This window comes from Anomalospiza imberbis, chromosome 7, assembly GCF_031753505.1.
Source record: "Anomalospiza imberbis isolate Cuckoo-Finch-1a 21T00152 chromosome 7, ASM3175350v1, whole genome shotgun sequence".
NCBI classification, from domain to species: domain Eukaryota; kingdom Metazoa; phylum Chordata; class Aves; order Passeriformes; family Viduidae; genus Anomalospiza; species Anomalospiza imberbis.
The window spans coordinates 5,141,075-5,161,766 of record NC_089687.1 but is presented as its reverse complement, the minus strand read 5'-3'; the positions used below and the strand labels follow the sequence as shown (position 1 = coordinate 5,161,766).

The window sequence follows — 20,692 nt, the reverse complement described above, 5'->3', positions numbered from 1 at the left end:
TATTTGTACATTTGAGTTAATTGTCCAGTTATAGCTTTAGCCCATGAAGTCCCATCCTTCTTGTTTTTCTCTCTCCAGCCTATGTTGTTTGTGCTCTTGGGCCAGAGATCTGGATCATTTGTCCTTGGTCCCCCCAGGTAGAGAAGGAATTGTTTTGTCTCCCTACTCTGTGAAAAGAGCTCACTAGCCCTTAAAACAAAGCTCAGAACTACACACTAAAGCAGCACAGAATCTGAAAAATAGAAAAGCTAAAACCTGAGGCATCTGTGACACATCTGAGAAAACGACCACTCAATAATTTGTGTTTAGCTCACTCTTAAGAAAAGCAGCTTGAACTTTTTTTACATTCCATGAAAATGCAATGATTATTTGATCTGGAGCATAAGACCATATAAAATATTGAATCTTACTTCTGCAACTTCTTTATAAGAGCAAGACAACAAAAGATACCAACAATAAAACATGTTAACATTTGCCTCCTAAATGGAGAAATCTAATCAACCTTCGTAGGGTTCAGCAACACTGGCTGACTGAAAGAAAGAGGTGTTGCTTCACACCAGGCAAGAATTAGGATTTGCAGGAGAGATGTAACACCTACTTTTGGCACTCATCCAGGGCCAGCACGTGGGGATGGTCGTCCTCAGCCATGGTGATGACGGCCTCGCGGTTGAACGCCCCGCGGCGCCGCTGGTCCACGCTGTGCCTGGTGATGGAGGACGTGGTGGAGCTGGTCCAGTACAGAGTGTCCCAAGCTCTGTGATAAGCCAGGCCCTCCACCGACCCGACATCTGGAAGATACGGTGACAGAGCAAATCAAACTCCTGCTAACGGGTTGGGTTTTGTTTTTCCTCAGAGCTGATCCTGCAGATTCACAGGGTTCAGTTATTTCAGCTTATTGTTATTTTTATCATTTCCTCTGTTTATTTTTGTTGTAATCAAAATATCAAAATCTTATAATTATCATGAATTTAAATGAAAACAACATAGAGGGCAAGACCACTGTTAATAACACTTTACTATATTTATCACTTCTAACAACATTAAACTGGTATTACCACTACAGTGTCCCCAGATAACACTTCAGAAATAACAGGCATTTATTCAAGACAATAATTATTTAGTCTCATCTTCAAATATAATTTAAACCAGGTCTTGGCATTTTTTCAATAGTTACTTGTATTATTAAGTGCCATCTCTCAATGTGTTTTGTAGCACTGACACACTGTACTAATAGGGATCAAAGTACCCTGTTGTTAACAACTGTATTGGCTTTTGCTAAACACCTGAAAATTACTGGAAAAATACCAACTCTGAAGGTCTCAGCATCAATATATAATTTTAATAAGCCATGACACCACACTCAATACAAAAAACTGTAAGCTAGGAAAAAAATATATTAATAAGCAGCTAAAACATATATTTAATGCCCTGAAAAGATAAATTGTATTTAATCCCAATATATAAAAGTGATAGACTGTGAGAAATAGGAATAATTAATTCCTACCACTATTTGTGAATTACTACTGAAATATGTATGTTGATAACTTCACTTATTATTTTTCCAGAAACAAATATTTTTAGACCAGAAGGTTCATGCAGCTTATTAATGAGCTACAGAAGGCAAAAATCTAGAAATATCATTAGGATTACATTATGTTGGCTATTACAATTTACATTCAGTTTGCTGAAAGATGTAATTTTTACTGTGCAGTTCATATATACAGAACAAAAAGTCCCAAAAAGAGGTTGATCACTTTGAAAGGGTAAATATTGAATCAAAAATTCAAGGCAAATAAATCAAAACTATGAGGCCAATAACGACATATCAGTTTTTTGTATTTTTCTTCTTAAAGCATTTGGCCATCTTCTGATGTCACATTTTGTGACGTATCTGTGGAGAAGTAACAAAGACTTGTATTCAAGAAGAAATAACAGAAAAAATAAATGAGATGACACTTCTTAAAGGGAGGTGAATATGTGTAAAAAATAGTTTGCCCACTTATGAAACAGAATTTATGAAACAAACCCCATGTACCTTCAGCTCATCTACAAGTAACTCAAAATATTGCAATATAGTGAAGGTTTTAGAAGTCATTCTACTGAAATTCAAATATATTCAGTTCTTTCAAATATTGTAATAGAGATTTCCATTAAAATTATACACTGAATCCAAATTCAAAACTACATACAATTCCCTAAACTAAAACAAGTGTTCTTAGACATATGATTTAACTATTAGGTTTCTCTGTGTAGAATCACAACTTGGTCTTGATGGTCCTTGTGGGTCCCTTCCAACTTGGATATTCTGGGATTCTATAAAAAAATGACAGAGGTATTGACATTTTCTGACCAATTCTACACTGCATTTGTAATGAACAAACCATCAAACCATTTATGGCTCTTCATTTGTAAGATGACAGAAAAATAAAAAATAATTTTCCTGGTGTAACCTCTTGAATTTCTATCAATTTTAGCTTTGTTTCCTGTCTGAGTCTGTCAACAAATTTGAGAGCAAACTGATTACAGAACATAATCCAAAACTTTTCTGTAGCAGACAAAAAATAATGATGTTGTTCCTGTCACAGCAAGATGTGATCAACTAAAACACAACTACAGGGATGAAAGTGCTCTTCAATACCAGATTTCTTGTTTTATGAGTGATTTCTCTACTAAAGAGGAGAAACCCAATTTTCCCACAGGTATCAGAAAGCAAAGTTCCCCCTTCTTACATCATACTGCAGTTCCATGTTTAGGCCTGTGAATGGTGACAGAAGGTGGTTTTATTGCAAGTTACTGTTTATAATATGGTAATTTCTAAATTTTTAGACAACAGCTACATGGAAGATTATAGCATGTATGGAGACAAGCAAACATTTAGCACACAGATGAAAAATGTGTTCATAAATTATCTAAAATATGCAGTTTTGCAGAAAAACCTTTGTCATACAAATTGTTTCATACATAATTGAAAAAGAAAAACTCAGAGTTAAAAAAAAAATGGTCTTACAAAAAAAGAAAAAGAATCAGAGAAATTCAATTGCTACAAGACAAGAAAAAAAATTAAGAAAGAAAACTAACTTCTGCAAATACACACCAAGTTCATTTTCTTAACTCCACCAAGAACATTCATTCTGAAGGATTTACACCAGGCACACTCTTTTATTTGCTAATAAACTTTTAGTTTTATTGTGTTCTGTATTTATGGAATTGACAACTCAACCAATATAGAAGTGACTCATTTAATAGCTTTAGAAATCTATAAATAAGGTGGTCATAAAGTCGAGGGCAGAAGATTTAGAGAGAGATACAACTTTTAGATAAATTCTTACAATGGATAACACAAGTAACTTCATTCTTGTTAGCATGTGGTGTGAGCTGGATATGCCAGCAGTGCACTTTTTTGCTAATTTATATGCTTCTAGATTAAATTTGTTTGTTGATTGGGTTTTTGATTGTTTGTTTTTTTGTTTGTTTAGTTGTCGATGACTCCCCAAATTCCTGTAAATCTTTTTATCAGTGATAAAACAGTTACCAAGGAAAGATTTCTCCTAGAAATGGTCCTCTAGACTTTAGACTGCTCCTTAAAACATTTCAGCAACTTTATATTTCTAAAGACAGGACACAGGAGAAGACTCCTAAGCAGTGTTATATCAGTACAGATTTGCATGGATATTATTTTATATTTACTTATTTCATACTCCTTTAAAGAATATTTTAGAGCACTTTTTTCCCTAAATTTAATTTATCATTATATACTCAGCTACTAGAAAATACATCAGAAATATGTACTCATCCTCTCTGGTGCTACAGTTGGGGGATTTAGTCCCAAGGTTGAAAATTAGCAATTTGTTTACTCTAAGCTTCATATTTCTGCAGCATCATGTAATATTCTGAATTGGTAAAGCATAAAGAAACTGGAAATGAAAAGAATCCCATTTGTTTCACTGACATATTGCATTAAAACACTGATGGTATTAGATGCCTACAGCACTGATTAAATTTATTCTAGCCATGAAGCAACAGTTTATGATTTTCACATGAATAGCATACTTAAATGAAAAGAACATTAATACAATATGATATTAATATACAAATACTCACATTATTCACCTGCCACTGACGTTCTGAATTAAATCAGTAATGGGGTGTATAACTGATTAAATATCTACACAAGAGAACGCAACAGCCTATGATTTACAAAGGCAATGGCAGAGTGATCACATCATTACGTTGCCAAATGCCATCTATCACTTTTACTGAAGTTAACGAAGATAGATTGCATCCCACAGATGAGATGCAGCCTATAAATATTGCCATGCTGATCTTCATCTGACTTTCTCAGGGAGCAGACAAGCAACAAATCAATAACTGAAGAACTCAGAATATGCTTCCGTATTAATGCAACCAGAAAATAAAAATACTAAAGGGCAAAGTTTAAATTATCCAATAATAATTGAGTTTGGTTATACATACATACATACATATATATATATATATATACACACACACACACACACTAGTTCCCCATTTCCTAGATTTTTACCTCTTATCTTGTTTTGAAACCATCTAGAAAATTTACAGTCAAAACTTTTCCAGTTGCACCACTTCAATTACCTTGTTCCTTTAATTTCCTATTTCAACCAACTCCTTTTCTTCAACAATGATGCAAAGTAAGAACAACTGTCAACATCATCAATTTTTGAACACTGAAAAGCCATCAAAGTAATAAAATTGAGCATAAACAGCACTTTGCTATCAGAACATTGGCCAAGGCTTTAACGCTCAGTATTCATTCTCTGACTCAGTTTTGCAATTTCCCTTTCAGGATTCAGCCTGTGGATTGTTCCAGCAGGCTGGTCGCAGGAGGGGGCCGTGGTTCCTGTCACTCTGTTTGTGTAGGATTATGGTGACAGGTAACAGGTGGTCACTGTTTGATCTCGGGTGAAAGCAAATCCTTGGGAGCAACAAGGCACCTGAAGGAAAATGTTTATTTTCACATCTCTCACTGCCTGCACAATCAGAACTTCCCATAATTCTAACCCTCACTTTGCTCCTCTAGTACCAGAAAGCCTTTTGCTAAACAATAGTTCTAAGACAGAACTAAGTTTATAATAAGCTGCAATAACCAATTATGACATTCTTCTATTTAGCCTGAGAATACAATTTAGTTTCAGAGTATATGTAAAGTTTTCCAAAATTAGACCAAAAATGAGCATATATCTGTACCATTTTTCCCTGTCCTGAAAAAATAAACCCATGCTATAAGCTATCCCATGTAAAAGACTTTTAAATGCAATAAGACAAATTTAACAAAGGCTTTGGGTTCTTCAAGGTAACAAGTAGCTTAAGTCCAAGACGCTACAAACATCTCCATGGATGTGACCTTATTACTCCTTCACACTGCCTGAGACAATATTGGAAAGAATGAACATTTGTTGGGAATGATATAAAGAAATATAAGACCATTGTAAAAGCAGAAAAATCCCTCACTCTTTTTGTTGTTGCTTGTTTGTTTGTTTTTTGTGGAAAGTGTAATACTGAAATCTCATATCTAGCAAAATATTTGGTGTCTGCCAAAACAAATCAACAGATTTTTATGACAAAATCTATACCTACCTCCAGTTATTTTTTCCAGACAATGGATATAGCCCTTCCACAAATGTTCTCTGATTATTTACCAAGGAAAACCACAAGAGAGATGCAAACCTGCAATACTCTGTGCTTCGTTTTCTGAGATATAACTTACTTCTTTACTGAATTTAGGGATTGTCTTAGGGGTCAAGCAGGAATAATGTAGCAAAGACTAATGATACATCAAAAACTTAGAAAATACAGGGTACTCATTAGGAATTTAGGAAGCCAATAGTATTTTATATAACTGGAACCCTCCTAAGATGTTTCAACAAATTATTACTAGTTAGCAAGTGTTATGATATCATAACTTCAGTGTAGTTAAACAGATCCATATAAAAGAAGATTTAAAAGCAGAAAGAGATCTGGAATGGAAAACTAACACATTTTTACTAGATTATTAAAAATCTCAACAATTTTCATGGAAGAAATGTTTTCCTAATTACAGGAGCTCACATTATCTTTTTATGTATTACACGTGCACTCTAAAAATGCCCCAAAACTCTTCACCCTTACCACCTTCAGAACAATATCACAACTATCCTAATAAGCCTTCTAATAAATGTATATAATCACACACTTTTATTGTTGCTGTTGAACAAGAGCTATTTGGGGCATTAATGACAGAATAGCCTAGTAAAGCCTTATGATCTAATAATACTTGCTAGATCACATTACCCTTTAGAAAAAAAACCCAATAAAATTAACGGGATGTTCCTCTGCAACTTTTTCCTGACAATTCACCACAGTTTTACATTTTGTGCAACTAAATCACATCTGCTAATGGAAAAGAAATAGCAAATGTGTACATCAATATAAATTTAAGGGCAATGTTTAAAGTTGAATAAGTCACAAACATTGTTAATTCTTCACAAACAATCTCAAGTGCAATAGGCAAGAACCCTTTAAATGCAAAAGGCAGGAACATCTTTCCTCAGTAATGAGGCTGGCAATGCTCAGGACATAACAAACTAAAAGATCAGTGTGAGTCAGCTGCCATCATGAATGTATTTCAGAATTTCACACCAGGAACACCTAAACTAAGCATGAAGAGTGCAGGAATACAAATTTCTAAAATAAAATTTAAAAATATTTAATATAAAATTAGTAAATTTCATCTACCTATAAGAGCAACCATAGATTTTACCCAATGATCTTAGTCTAGTGGAAGATATCCCTGCCCTGGCAGTGTCTTGGAACAAGATGATCTTAAAGGTCCCTTCCAACCAAAACATTCTGTGATTGTCTGATTCTCTAATATGCAGCAACATACATAAAAACATTATATTGACAGATCAGACACTTTTTTTTCCTCTAACAATGTTTTCATTGTAATAATAAATATTATTTTTTACTATTTAAATCTCCTAGATTTAACAACAGCCTCTCACTTTCCCTCCTTTAAAAAGTGAAAAATCACTGGACCTCTATTCCAACAGACACAGTTATCATTAATCCCATTCATTTATGAAAAGAAAAACAGGAATATTCAAGTATTTATTTTTAACAGATTAAAAAGTTCTTTCCTGGAGAAGAAAGCTCCAAAACTAAAGGGATCTCATACAATTACAAAATATAATGCTCTGTAAGAGAAATGGGAACATAAATGCCTTTTTGACAGTTAAATTGGACCCATTTAGTTGGGAAGAATAGCAGCACACATTGGAACATCTTTAAAAGATTCAGACTGCAAAAAGCCTTAAAATAAATCACAGGACTTGACACTTTATGTTAGCAGTGAAAAGATTTTTGCGTTCCTTGGGCATGAGCATCTCAGGTTCAAAACAGGAGAGTTTTTTTCAGAAAACATTTCCTTTTTGTGCTGTGAAAGACACTACACTGGCAAAATGTCTCAGTGCCATTGTTTACACAGGCAGGAGAAAAAACAGCTCACTGAGTGTATGTCATCTTAATACTTTTCCCTCTTTTTCATTTGGTTTTTTTGTTTTTCCTTGCCTCTACCTTTTTTCTGTAATTTTAACTTTCTTGGTGGTCTTCTGTTTACTGTTGTACCCCTGTGTAAACCTGCTGGAACACTGCACTGCTTTTCTACAGATACACTGAGGCAGGCCTTGGTTAGTGAATATATTGCTTTAAACTTCTCCCTGTGATAAATAAATAAATTTTAAAAAACAGTAATAGACTAGAAACTGAGACTTCAACTTCTAAAAAGGCTTCTTTGTATAAACATAAGCTTTGAAATAACATAGATCAGCCAAAAGATCATTTGTGGAAAACCAGAGGCAAGAACACGGTTCTTGCTTTTAAAAGGTGGGAATAAGAAAGGTTAACCTGATAAAGTTACTTAGGAAAAAAAAAAAAAAGAAAGATAAAGCCACTGCTGATTGACCCAAGGAGTTTAGAGATACGAAAGACTCCCCTCAAAAACCCCCTACATTGCACCAATAATGCAATTGTTAGGGCATGGCACTGTGCACATCCTGGACTGGTTTATTGTTGCTGTTGTCATTGCTTCTTCCTGCTGAAGACAGGACCCCACCAGGTACAGGAATCTTTGTGAGTTTTGAATCTGTTTTTAGTGAACCAGAACAAGTTAGATAAAGTTGTTTATACGCTGTAAATCTACGTTCCCTGAGCCGAAAACCTGTTAGCTAATGGGTTGTTTATGAGTTGCAAATCTGTTCAGTGAGGTGAAAATTTGTCAGATAATGGCTTGTTTATGAATTCTAAATCAATATTCAGTGAGTCGGAACTGTGTTAGATAATAGCTTGTGTATGGGTTGTAAATCTGTTTTCAGTGAACTGGAAACATGTTAGATAATGGGTTGTTTCTGGGTAGTAAATCTGTTCTCCGTGAGCTAAAAACATGTTAGATAATGGGTTGCTCGTGAGTTATAAATCTGTTTTTAGTGAGCTGGAAACCTGTTTTACAAAGAGCTCTATGAGTCTTAAGTGTTTTTAGTGTGCAGAAAAGTTCACGGATCTATTAGATTCAAGTGGCACATCTGATTTCAGGGAGGGAGAGATCCATCTGAAAATAGATCCTTTATGAGAAGATTTACATTCAGGGAATGAAAAATCTGGAAAAACAGTGTCTTGGATATATCATACCCTATTTTCTCTATTAAAGTCAATTACTGAGTAAAGGTTTGCACTATTTGTAGTCTTCAACTTAATGAAGTAGAAAAAGAGTGTAGAACTGATATAACCACACTAGCTATTTCCAGTGGGGTTTTGAATCTCTTCCTAATAAAGGAAAACTTCCTACAGATGCATTCAAGTAAATTTAGAGGAAAAAATAGCAAAATTAATGTCAAATATGTTATTTTTCAATCCTGAAATGAAGAATTATTACTAAAATCTCTCAGCAGGATTGCATTTAATAATTTCTAGATCAAAGATTCTTAACGTGGAAATATGACAATTTTAGAATTTGTCATCTTCCAGTGAATGGAATTACTGGTGTCAACCAATCTTACCACTGCTTTTCTCCTTATAGGTGGACGTTGAACAAATACCTCCACTATATCAAGCAGCTTCATGAGCTGTCTGATGTTTACAGTGAGAGAAAAATCACGTGCAGACTGTGGGATGGAAGGCTACAAAAATACCAGCTGAAAAAGAATGACTCAAACTGAAGAGGTTTAAAACACATGAAAGAGAGCAGTAAACATATTCATGTATGTTATATCCCTTCTCTCTTTGAAGGAAGCATTTCTACTGAAGTATTTCCACAAAATGCCATCGTTCACATGTACATCCCAAGCATGTACAGTGAAGGCTTTTACAAGGATAGAAAATTTCATCTGACATTCAATTATTCAGAGTGCTGACTCTGCTAATGAAAAATGAAATCTGGCATATTAAGCTACAAGTAGAAACACTTCCTAACAATTTCTTAAAACTATAATTCCCAGCTATGCTTTATGGAATGTCTTTAGCTCTTGTAGAGCAACCTATTATGAAGTAATGAGGAATACTTTATTGTTCTTTTAAAAACCAATTTCTATCTGCATTAGTGCTTCACCAGTATTTATTTCTCCTCTTTGTCTGTTTCAAATGCTGAAAATTCCAGTGACTTTTCATATAATACTTTTAATCTCTTCTTATAAAACAAGAGTTTAAATTGTGCTTCCATGTCATCGCTGCACGTTTCTGTCTCTCATGCAGCTAGGCTCAACTCTGAACCCCTTGGTGCTTTTCTGGGAGCAATGGGAATATCCTGAAAACATTGCTTAGTTTATCCTTAACATATCTCAATACAGATGTCATAAATTCCTCTAAGATATCCACACATAGGAAATCAATGGAAAAAAGCCTAAAGACCTTGAATCATATATCATCACAGAATGGTTTGTGTTGGAAGAGACCTTAAAGGATCATCTCCTTCCACCCCCTGCCATGGACAGGGACATCTCCCAGTATCCCAGGCTGCTCCAAGCCCACTCCAGCCTGGCCTTGGACACTTCCAGGGATGGGGCAGCCACAGCTTCTCTGGGCACTGTGTGCCAGGGGTTACTACGCTCATAATGAAGAATTTCTGCATTATATCTCATCTAAATCTGCCGTCTTTCAATTTAAACACATTTAGAATGATTTTCCATGCATTAGTGTCAACTGCCTTCATAACCACAAATAACTCCACAGAACCTCAGTGCAGAGGTAGAACATATAACAACTATCCAATGTCACTTGTTTAACTTCTTTCTTTTCTAAAGTATATTCCCATTAACATGTAACAGAAAAGGGTGATACATCAAACAAACTTCCATTTTTCCTCATCACTGTTTGGTCTTGTTATAGAACTGAAGAAAATAACTAGATTCAATATCTTCAAGTTTCAAAGGCTAGAAAGGCTAGATTGGAATTTGCCTCTGATTATCAATGAGCACAAATCCCCTTCTTGGGCTTCACTTCAAGAAGGGTGCATCAACTGAACATGCTGACCAAGGTCTTAATATTTTATAATGGGAAATGGCTACAACAGAGACTTCACCCTCACTAACCAGAAAAATAAACAACCAAATAGTGTCATTTCCAAGCAATGCACAGTGAGGTTTTGTTTCAACAGTAAAGCTCTTAAAATCACAGTGACATAAATTAAGCATTGCCACCATCACTTCTGTTTTCCAGTAATATGCTTCACACCTCATAAGCCCATTTTAAAACAAATTATTTTGAAGTGGGTAATGTTTAAATATATCTTACAGGAATAAAATATAAGAATTAATTATGGTAAAATTTCATTGAGTTTTTTACTCTTTAAAGCCAAGTGATCACCAACTTTTCACTCAATAAAGTTTATTGAAATAAAACAGGCATATTGGGAAATATGTTTTTTTTTTGTTGTTGTTGTTGTTTTTGTTTTTTTTTTTTACTTACTTTCAATTAGCACTTTTCTGCCTGCCCAGTTGTCTTTAATAACTTGGATGTTTCCATAGTGGGCATCACTGAAGAATATGCGATTGGTGCCCCTTCCCTTCAGGCTGTAGTCGAAGGCCAGCGCTATCACATTTTTGAAGTACTCTGGGTTTTCGTAGGGCCTCACTGGAGAATTCAGGTTGGTCTCATCTGAAAGGTGGATGCTTTTTAATATTGTCCTTCCTGAGTAGAGCAGGTAACCCTCGTGCCTGAGGCAGCTGATCCCATCCTCTGCCAGGTACCCGTGAGCGCAGGCACAAGTTCTCCGCGCGTTGCCGCGGTAAAGGCAGAGCTGGTGGCATCCGCCGTTGTTCTTGGCACACACGTTGGTACCTGGCAAAAAGTATAATGCATCCTGTCTGTTATAAACAAAAATATGCTAAGTTAACTTAAATAGAAATGAATTTTTATGTGTTCTGGGAACTCTCCTCTTAAAAATTATTTGGGCTATGTTCACGAGGAAAACAAAAGGCCAAAAGAGCAAATAATGCAACTTTAACCACACCAAAAGATAATTTTAAAGAATACAATTAATGAGCAAATACAATTTATGAGGAAAGACAGTTAATGTCCTTTTCAATTCACAACAGCATATATTTTATGAATAGAAAAAGATAAGATGGGTTATTCCTCCAAAACCAGCTGAAGACTTAGAAAATGTTTCAAGTCCTTTGTGCTTTAATTTTTTTTAAAACACCTGTTACTGGCAAAAAAGTCAAATTTAGCTACCATCAGAATACAGTACTGCTTTAAGGTATTTTCTACCAAGTTAAATATGCATGTATTGACTGGTAAAAAACTGTTCAAATCCAGTTCCCTGTTTTTAATGAAGACATTTCCCAGCATTTTGTTCTAATTTAATTCAAAACCTGACTTCAAAAACTTACTCCCTGACAACTGCACACCTTTAAGGAATCTCTGTCAAATTAGTAACCACACGTGTTGCAAGTAATATTTAAAATAACAATAATCACCAATAATTGGGAGCTATTTGTCTTTCTTTTTTATTTTGGACTATCTATGAACTACTATTATAGCTAGTTGAGATAATTCAGTTTCTGTTTCTGACAGCCCTTTCCACCTAACTACTCAGCTTTTTTAGCATAGTAATTTTCCCATTTCTGAAAGTTTTTTGCATAATGAAGGCGAATAAACATTTTAATAGAATGTTTTGAGGTTCAAAACTGTAATTTTTGGGAAGATGTAGTATCTGAAAGTACTGTTGATTGAATTCTTAACTGATACATTTCAAGCCGAAAATGCATTTAAGAAAGAATCATGGCAAATGAGAGATAACTTGTTCTTATTAAAGCGGAAATATTTAATTTTGTTCTCCTAGGAAAAATTCCATGAGCTAGTTCTCTGGAGTTATGTAAAACATGTGGAGATTCAGCTATACACATTTTTACATTCCGTTTGCTAAAAAGGTACTTTAAAAGTTTTATTAGGCTAGAAAAGTTAATATCTGTTTGGAAGGATGAGAGGTTGAGAATTAAAAAAAAAAAAAAAGATATTAAATAGATCCTCAATCTTCTGAAATCTCTTGGAAAACTTCAATGCTTCCATGGTTCACCAGCAGTAAGCATCTTTAAAAATGGCCAGTTCTGAAGCCAGGGTAGTCAGGGCATGTCCTTGCACACCTGTAAAATTGCACTGAAGGGTGGGAATCTTTGCAAGTCCCACTGCAGGATGGATTCATCAGAAAGGGTAAAACAGGTGTTTGAAAAAAAAGCATCTATCACAATCAGCACAGCTCATCAGGGTGTTTGGGTTTTTTTGTTTGGTTGTTTTTTGTTTTATTTTTGTTTGGGGGTTGTTTTAATAACAAAATTCAGGAAACTAATTACGTTGGTTTTTTTTAGTACTTAACTACTTCTAGTTCAATAAACTTAAAAAAAAAATATATATAATAGTGTGAGAGAGAAAAACATTCCAAAAACATTTTTCACCTGTTTTTTTCCCTTTTGTCCTTCTGGCTCACTGACATCCCCTCCCAATGACATTAACCATTTGTACCCTAGTAAAATTTGAAAAATATATTAAAAAATCGTTCAGGTATGTTTTCCAAACTAACATCAGTAGATTTTTAGCCTCAGTAACCATTTCTCCTGTTTCTTATGTGATCAAGTCTCTAAATCCATCAATCAAAATTACACATAAAGAAGCATTGTTTTATCCCACTGTTCTATTTTCCTAATTCTAAAATGTAAAGCCCTTCCAAGCCAGCAGACATTAACAATTTCTAGCCTAGTTAAAAGAAATGGATTTTGGTGTGCATTTATTTTTATCCACAAAATACGATGCTCTGAAATTGCATGCAGAAATTATTAGTAAAATTATTATGCATATATGTTTGCAAATTATTTTTTCCTCAAAAATATTTAATTTTTTAAGAGTTTTAATAATTCATAAATACGCTTCCTTTCAAAATGCAGATTTATTTAACATGTCATATTTAAAGCAGTTATTTAGAGAGACTGACGTAGAAGAAACATAATCCTTGGATATATAATGCTGTGATTAAAGCAAATTTTGAGTGCTACCAAGACTAGAAATATATTTGTATTAAAAACTTTATATATAATGGTCTTTTTTTTTTTTTCTCTCTTTTTGAGTAAATTTCTAGAAAATTTTGTCTGGATTAGCTGGTAGCAGTTTTTTCTGAGGAAATCATCATAATTTTTGGTAGATAGCTAACCAATATTCCTCAGTAAAACAAGTTTTTCAAGGTCTTGTCAAAACCAGAATTTTAGAATTAAAAAGACAGTTAAATAGCAAGATTATTCTTAGTCAGGTAGTGGAGAATAAAGTTTAACCATCAGTACCATAAATCACAGTGAGTTTATAGTAACTTTTGTCTCTTGAGTTTGCTAAACTAATTGAATATAAAGGAAATCTGATTATTTACAAGGTCTCCTTCCACAGAAGGAACAAAAAAAAAAAAAAAAAAAAAAAAAAAAAAAGAAGAAAAAATGAGACTCAAACCCAATAATGTCAGCAAAAAATATTGAGACACAGAGGATGGGAATTTCTAATATGAAAAAATTCTGGTTTGCTTTCCAATAGAAATCTGAAACTCCTGAAATTACTGCTCTGTAAAGCACAGGTCAAGGTCTCTCAATCCTAAGAGTTCAAAGTCTCTCAATGCTAAGATTGTCTTTTAATAAAAACAACAAAAACCATCAAACCTGGAATGATAGGAAGTGTTTTGGTTTTAGGTTTTCTCTTTGAAACACTCTGAAGAGTTTTTGTAGGATTTGTACTATATGTTTTCTTTAGTACATTAATTTTGGTTTAAAAAAAAAATACTTCAAGAGTAAAAAGTGGTGACAGAATCATTGATTATTTGATTTTTGGTATGCTTTAATATACAGAAAAAGTAGCAGGTGATATTAAAACAATCAATAGCATCCTTAAGAACAGCCAACCTTTCTCTCGTGCTCTATTAAAGACTTTCACTTCCTTCAGGTTTATTCCAAGGCCAGTCCTCATGGTCACAGCATCCGTGGCCTCATTCTTGTGGCCTCTTCTAATAGAGCCATTTGCATGTGCTCTGCCAAAAAAGTTGAAGATGTCTCATCAACAATCCTCAACTAATTCACACCAAACAAATGACTGAAGAGCAGTGGAGAGTTCACTTAACAGGAGGTGGAGAAGCCTGTTCTTATCTATGGCACTGAGGCACTTTTCATCTTTCAGAACTCCCTCTCCTTGGAAACTGCACGGGATTCCGCGATCCCGCCTGCGACCTTGCTAAGGAACAGCTAATCCTACAAAGGTGAGGCACCTGGCACCGAAACAACATTTTGAGATTTAAAATACTTATGAAAAATAAATTACCTGTCAGACCAGTAGATGTAAGCTCCAAACACAGCAACTGAAAACATATCCACATTGCTCCCTGACAGCACAATCTCCCGACTCCCTCCACTCTCAAGGTCAATTCTTTCTATCTTGTCGGTACGAGCATCACACCAATACAATTTATTTTCCTAAAGATTAATTTCAAAGGAAACGTCAACAGGCTTGTCCAAGCATTTAATTAAGAGTTATTAACATTACATCAAGGTGGAACACCAGTTGGCTTTAATGAAACATAACAAATACTGCGTGTTTTAAGGTATGCTGGAATACAGAGGAACCAACCTCATAATCGATGGAAATCCCGTTAGGCCACGCAATCCCCAGGCTCACAAGGACGACCTTCTCAGAGCCATCCAAGTGTGCTCTGCCTATGCAAGGGCTCTGTCCCCACTCTGTCCAAAATAAATACCTAGAATGTTGTAGAAATCACCAATTAAAATTGCAAACAAAATGCACTATTACCATTAAACGGATACAAGAAAAAACCCATATGGCGCTCATGTCTCTACATAGTTTTAAGAAGTGAAATGTATCATAATACTTGTTAATTGGACACTTTGTTAAGATATTGTTTACAAATTATATATATGAAGAAATTCTTAAAACTGTATTCCATGAGTCCATATGCAATTCTGTTCCTTAAAGAATTCAGCTTTGTGCTTGGGAACAAAAAAAGGCAAGTTAAAAAAATAAATTCTAGAACAGAGGCTCTTGCATCTAATCACTAACAAACGCTGGGATAATACAAGGAATACCTAATTTAAAAATGTTTTAGATATGAAGTAGTGAAAACACTGTGGGAAATGGTAGAGAAATGGGACCTTATTTGAGAAGAAAATATTTTTCAATTCTGCCAAATGCTTCATGGGAACAATCTGAATCTTACTTATCTAATCTCATGTTCCTGTATACTCACTGCCACAGTTGCACCATTAATGTGGGAGAAGATGCTTTGTCAAACTTCTACCTTGATAAACTTCTCAGCCTGTTGCTTCAGGTATAACAAAATGAGGCCAAAAAAATCTACACAGAGCACTTCCTTTATGAACAGTAACCGCAAAGACTACAAAATCTTCTGGGCACTACTGAACAGTTCTCCCCTGTGTCTGGTGACATTACACCAGTCTGTGGTTAAGCAGCTGTATTTGACTAGATGACTACAGAAATGTCAAATAATGAGGGATAATAATGTGATAAGAGTGAAAAAAAAATGAATCCTATAATTTCCTCATCGGGTTCAGCTTCTAAAACAACCCACTTTGGCTCTCATTGTAGAGCTTCCTGGCTTCAGGAAAAATGAATCTGTTCTCATAGCTCTTGATGTAACAAACAATACCATTTATACCGATGATAAAACACACGCAGATTAGGAAACAGAACTGCAACATGAGTTAAATTAAAAATATGTTTAGGAATGCCAAAATAGGCAGTATTAATCAGCTGAATTTTAACAATCACTACAGAAGTTTAATGCAATTTTAACCAGATCATTAACAGCACCTCTAAACAGAACTGAAATTGCTTTCAGGCATATGGTCAGAAGTCAGAGTTATTTGAGACTTTCATAATATAGGATATGAACCAAATGTTGACCATAGGAAAGCAGACACTGTATACTCAAACATTCCTTAAACCAACCCATAATTAGCAGGTTAAATGAATCTAAAATCCTCCAAAGAAAATCATAAACAGCTGCCAAAAAATATTATATGAATAAGTATACCTGATGGGAGACAAAGACAACCTTTTGTAGGGCTACAAGTTCCTCACTTTTTCCTCACTGACAATAAATAATGTCACCAACCAGCTGAATGTTGCCTGCTCCCCATCTTGGCATAACTGGCAGATTCAATGAGCTCTAATAACTGCTATTTTCTTCTCTATTCTTACAGATGTCAACTCCAGCTTCCAGACAAATGCAGAATGTGAAGTCAGGGCAAAGGGAGGGAAGAACACCTTTGAAAGTTTTACCTCAAAAAGGGGAAGAGATTTTACAATAATGCAAAGGGCAAAAAGACCTTGATCTTTGCACGGAAAAGCAGCCCTGTACTTCCCTAGCAAAACACTGTGCTTCTCCTGGAGGAACTGAGTGGAGACATCTCAAGTTATCACAATATAATAAAATAAATAAAGATTTCCTTCCTTTGTAGAAAATACACTGTTCTACCAGATGTGTAAAACAGTAGTCTGTGCTCCTCTAATTCTCCTTAAGTATCCTAACAACCCCCATGCCATGGGCAGGGACACCTTCCACTAGGCCAGGTTACTCAGACACCTGCCCAGCCTGGCCTGGAACAACTCCAGGGACGGGGATTCTACAAGGAGTTCTGGAGATGGAAGGGGATGGTACATTCCCTATTTCTGTCAATGCTGCAGGGTAGTAAAAAAATCAGCTGGGTGAAGACAGATGTTGCTTTTGCCAACTGTTACTCTCCAATCAACAACCTTAATCTCACGTGACTTTCAGCTACCCTGGCCACTCTCCCTGGTTGTTGCACAGGGATGTTACACAATCCTGGAGTTTCTAACTATCAAGGATTACACTGCTCTGTGATTTCATCATGAAGTCCCTCATCAGCTGATGTGGCTTCCTTGGATTTGCTGGACATTTCAGATCGAGGCACGCTTCCAAGCAACGCCTAACCTTCAGGTGAAAAGGTTTCCTTAGAAAACCAAAACTGTCTTGCAGAGAACTTTCAGAACGTTATGAATTCAGAGAGCAAGGCGAAAGCTCTGTGTACATTAGGAATAACATGTTACCCTTTCTCTGGGTGTACCGCGATAGAGCGTGGCTGGTCCAGCCCCTGGGAGATCACCACGTAGCGGAACGAGCCGTTCAGCCGCGCCACCTCGATCAGGTTGAAGCCATGGTCTGTCCAGTATATGTTACCTGGAAAAAATACCCTGAAGTCACTGCAGGAAGGAAAGACTACTTGAAAAGTGTTTCAGTCAGAACCAGAAACTAACGGCTATATTTTAATTTCCATAGGTTTTATATTAGTAATTTATAGTCCTAACCAGCCTTTTTATAGCATAAACTGGTATTGAACATGTTCGTCTAGGAAGTACCATCAAATATATATATATATATATATAAAATATATAGTATATATATAATTATATATAAGAAATTTCCAGACATTTACAATACTAGAAATCAGAGCTGAAAGGAATCAAAGTTATTTAACCTGTACTCTCAGAAATGATGACACGTGTTGCAGTAAGGTAGAAAAATCAGAGAAAGGCTTCATAAAATCAAGCCTGCTCTCTTGGAGTCAGTGGCTGGCCTTGTGAAAGGTAGCATTTTGCAAGTTCCCATGTGAAAGCAATTCTATTGTGAGCGATTAGTTAGTATAACAATCTATTCCTGGTAAAAAACAGCTTGCACCTGTATAAACTGTTTTTGGCCCCTTAGATAGAAAAACGGAAACTATCTTTTGCAAACAACTTCCCTGCAGGTATACACTGAGAGTTTGAGTGACCACTCAGTACAGAATAACAACTTGTTACTAACCAATAAAAGTAATTGGCAAGAAAACAACTAACCAATTGGAGTCCCACACGAGGTCTGTAAAACTGTATAAAAAGGAGTTATGTGAATAAAAAGGCCTTTTTCTAGCATGCAGGCTCAGACCCACCTGCTATCCAGTCCACTGCAATGCCTTCAACTCGCCCCAGACCATTTGTGACAATGTCTTCTTTCCAGGTTTGGTCTCGCTTAGCTCTGCTGATCTTGTTGAAGCCCATGTCTGTCCAATAGATTGTATCATTTCCTATAAAACACATGACAATGATTCTCAGATTAATTCACTTCCTTCAGTCCGAGTTTCTGCATTAGCAACTGTAAATATTGCCACTTATAGCTTTAACATGTGTTAAGTATCAAAACTATCAGCTTTAATTCCTCATTCCTTTGCCTTTTCTTCAATTTTGTTTAAAATAATTCTATCAGAATTCTAGGTTGTTCAGCACATATAGCACAATAGGACTATGTCAGGAAGCTACTACCTCTGATAAAAATCACAATAATTTACCTTTTCCCTAATAGAATAAATGCCTCAAAAACATACTGTTTTGTTTGTCACCACTCCAAAATATTTAGGAGTCTGAAAAGCTACAGTGTAAAACTGCTTATACAGTCTTTTCCTTCAGTAATCAGACACATTGAATTTTAACAGTGTGAGGAAAAAAAAAATAGAGAAATAAAAAATGACACTTGAGAGTGATATGCTGACAAAAGAATAAAAAAAAATATTCCATCCACAAGTTAGTTGTTATTTTAAATGTCCTGACAAGCTTCCACTAACAGTCTTTTTGTTTGGTGTTTCAAGACATCTCAGCTGTCTTTCCAGCCTTTCTGCTGCAGTGATTGTCCCTAAAGTGGAAAAAAGGGACAACTTGACCTTTTAAACTCAACAGCCAGATGGAGAATTTGAAGTGGCCCAAGCACAGACACAAACTTCCCTCCGTGGCACAGAATAACCTCAAAAAAGAGGTGGGGCAAGCAAAGTGAGAACGTCCCTCGAGCAGAATTGTCTCTATTTTCACTGGCAGTGTTCTGTAAATAAGCTGCAACCAACATCCTGCTTGCAAAGTAATGAGCTGATGACCTCCTGAGTGAGATATTAAATAATCTTTGTTCCTTCATTTATTTTTTCATGCTTTGTAAATCTGTTTTTAATTCCGTAATAGTGGGAGCATATTTATAGACTATATATATTTCTATATACAGCATAGAAATGTTACCTATATAAATAAATATTTAATATCTACATATATATATACATGTATCTATAGATATGTATGTGTGTGTGAATATTTGTGTAGATTGATAGATTTATTTATAAAATAAGGTAGCTATTTGTGACCAAACAATATTGATATCCTCAAGAATCTTACTCCACCACCAATTAAACAAATGACAATTCTGACTTCAAGCAGTCAAAACAAATATGAGAGCCATGCATTTTGCTACTTATTTGCTAATTAGAATTTAGTTGGAAGTATCAAAACACAGGGAGAAAAAAGGTGTATGCATCTCCTAGATTGTTCATCTCTTCAAAAACATCGTCATTAGACTTTTAATTATGATGTGCTATTCTACTAGCATATGTAAATACATTTTATCTACTTTGCATACCCAAGTTACTGAGATAACAGCAAAATCTGGGAATCCTTCTTGATTAAGAATGAAATGAAAGCACCACTCACTAAATGGAAAACAAAAAACCAATATGAAATCTGAAACTACCTCCACTTGCTTTCTGAGTCATATTTGATATATGCAGGGTTTAGAAATGAATTTATACAATTCAATGTAAGGTACCCAAATGAGAAAAACAGATGTTTTTGAAGCCGAAATGCAGGTGAAAGCTGTGACCTTTTTATAACACTCTATCCCCTTGTGATTTCACTGCTGCACACCATTTACATTTATCTTTGCAATGCATTTGTCACTGCCAATTCTAGCCATGTACCCTGAGCTGTGACTTCATCAAGCCAAGTTGGAGAATCTCAATTTCATCCAGCCTCAAATTCCATTTTTCCAAAAAGTCAAAAATCTCATTCTTACATATTTATTTCATATTTATTAGCTAAATCCACATAAACCTCTCTAAAGCTAGCATATTTTATGACTATGATAAAAAAAAAAATTCCAAACCAAAAAACATGAGATGCAAAATAGCCAATAAAACCAATAAAAGTCAATAAAATATTGTTACTTTAAATTGAAAAGGTCGAATTTTAGTCTTCAGTGTTAGATGTAAGAATTTTGTAAAGTTTTCCATAATTTAAATTAAAAAAAGAAAAATCT

The 20,692-nt window shown here is 35.1% G+C and overlaps 1 protein-coding gene across 1 annotated transcript in view; it reads right to left on the bottom strand.

Moving 5' to 3' along the window:
- Positions 1-20,692, bottom strand: part of LRP1B (LDL receptor related protein 1B) — a 633,449-nt gene that overhangs the window by 130,416 nt on the left and 482,341 nt on the right. The window contains exons 36-42 of the mRNA XM_068195161.1: positions 18,516-18,650; positions 17,638-17,767; positions 15,160-15,286; positions 14,854-15,005; positions 14,442-14,566; positions 10,975-11,346; positions 599-788 (exon numbers count right to left, since the gene is read on the bottom strand). Coding sequence (XP_068051262.1) covers positions 599-788; positions 10,975-11,346; positions 14,442-14,566; positions 14,854-15,005; positions 15,160-15,286; positions 17,638-17,767; positions 18,516-18,650 — 1,231 coding nt within the window. The remainder of the gene's footprint in view (positions 1-598; positions 789-10,974; positions 11,347-14,441; positions 14,567-14,853; positions 15,006-15,159; positions 15,287-17,637; positions 17,768-18,515; positions 18,651-20,692) is intronic.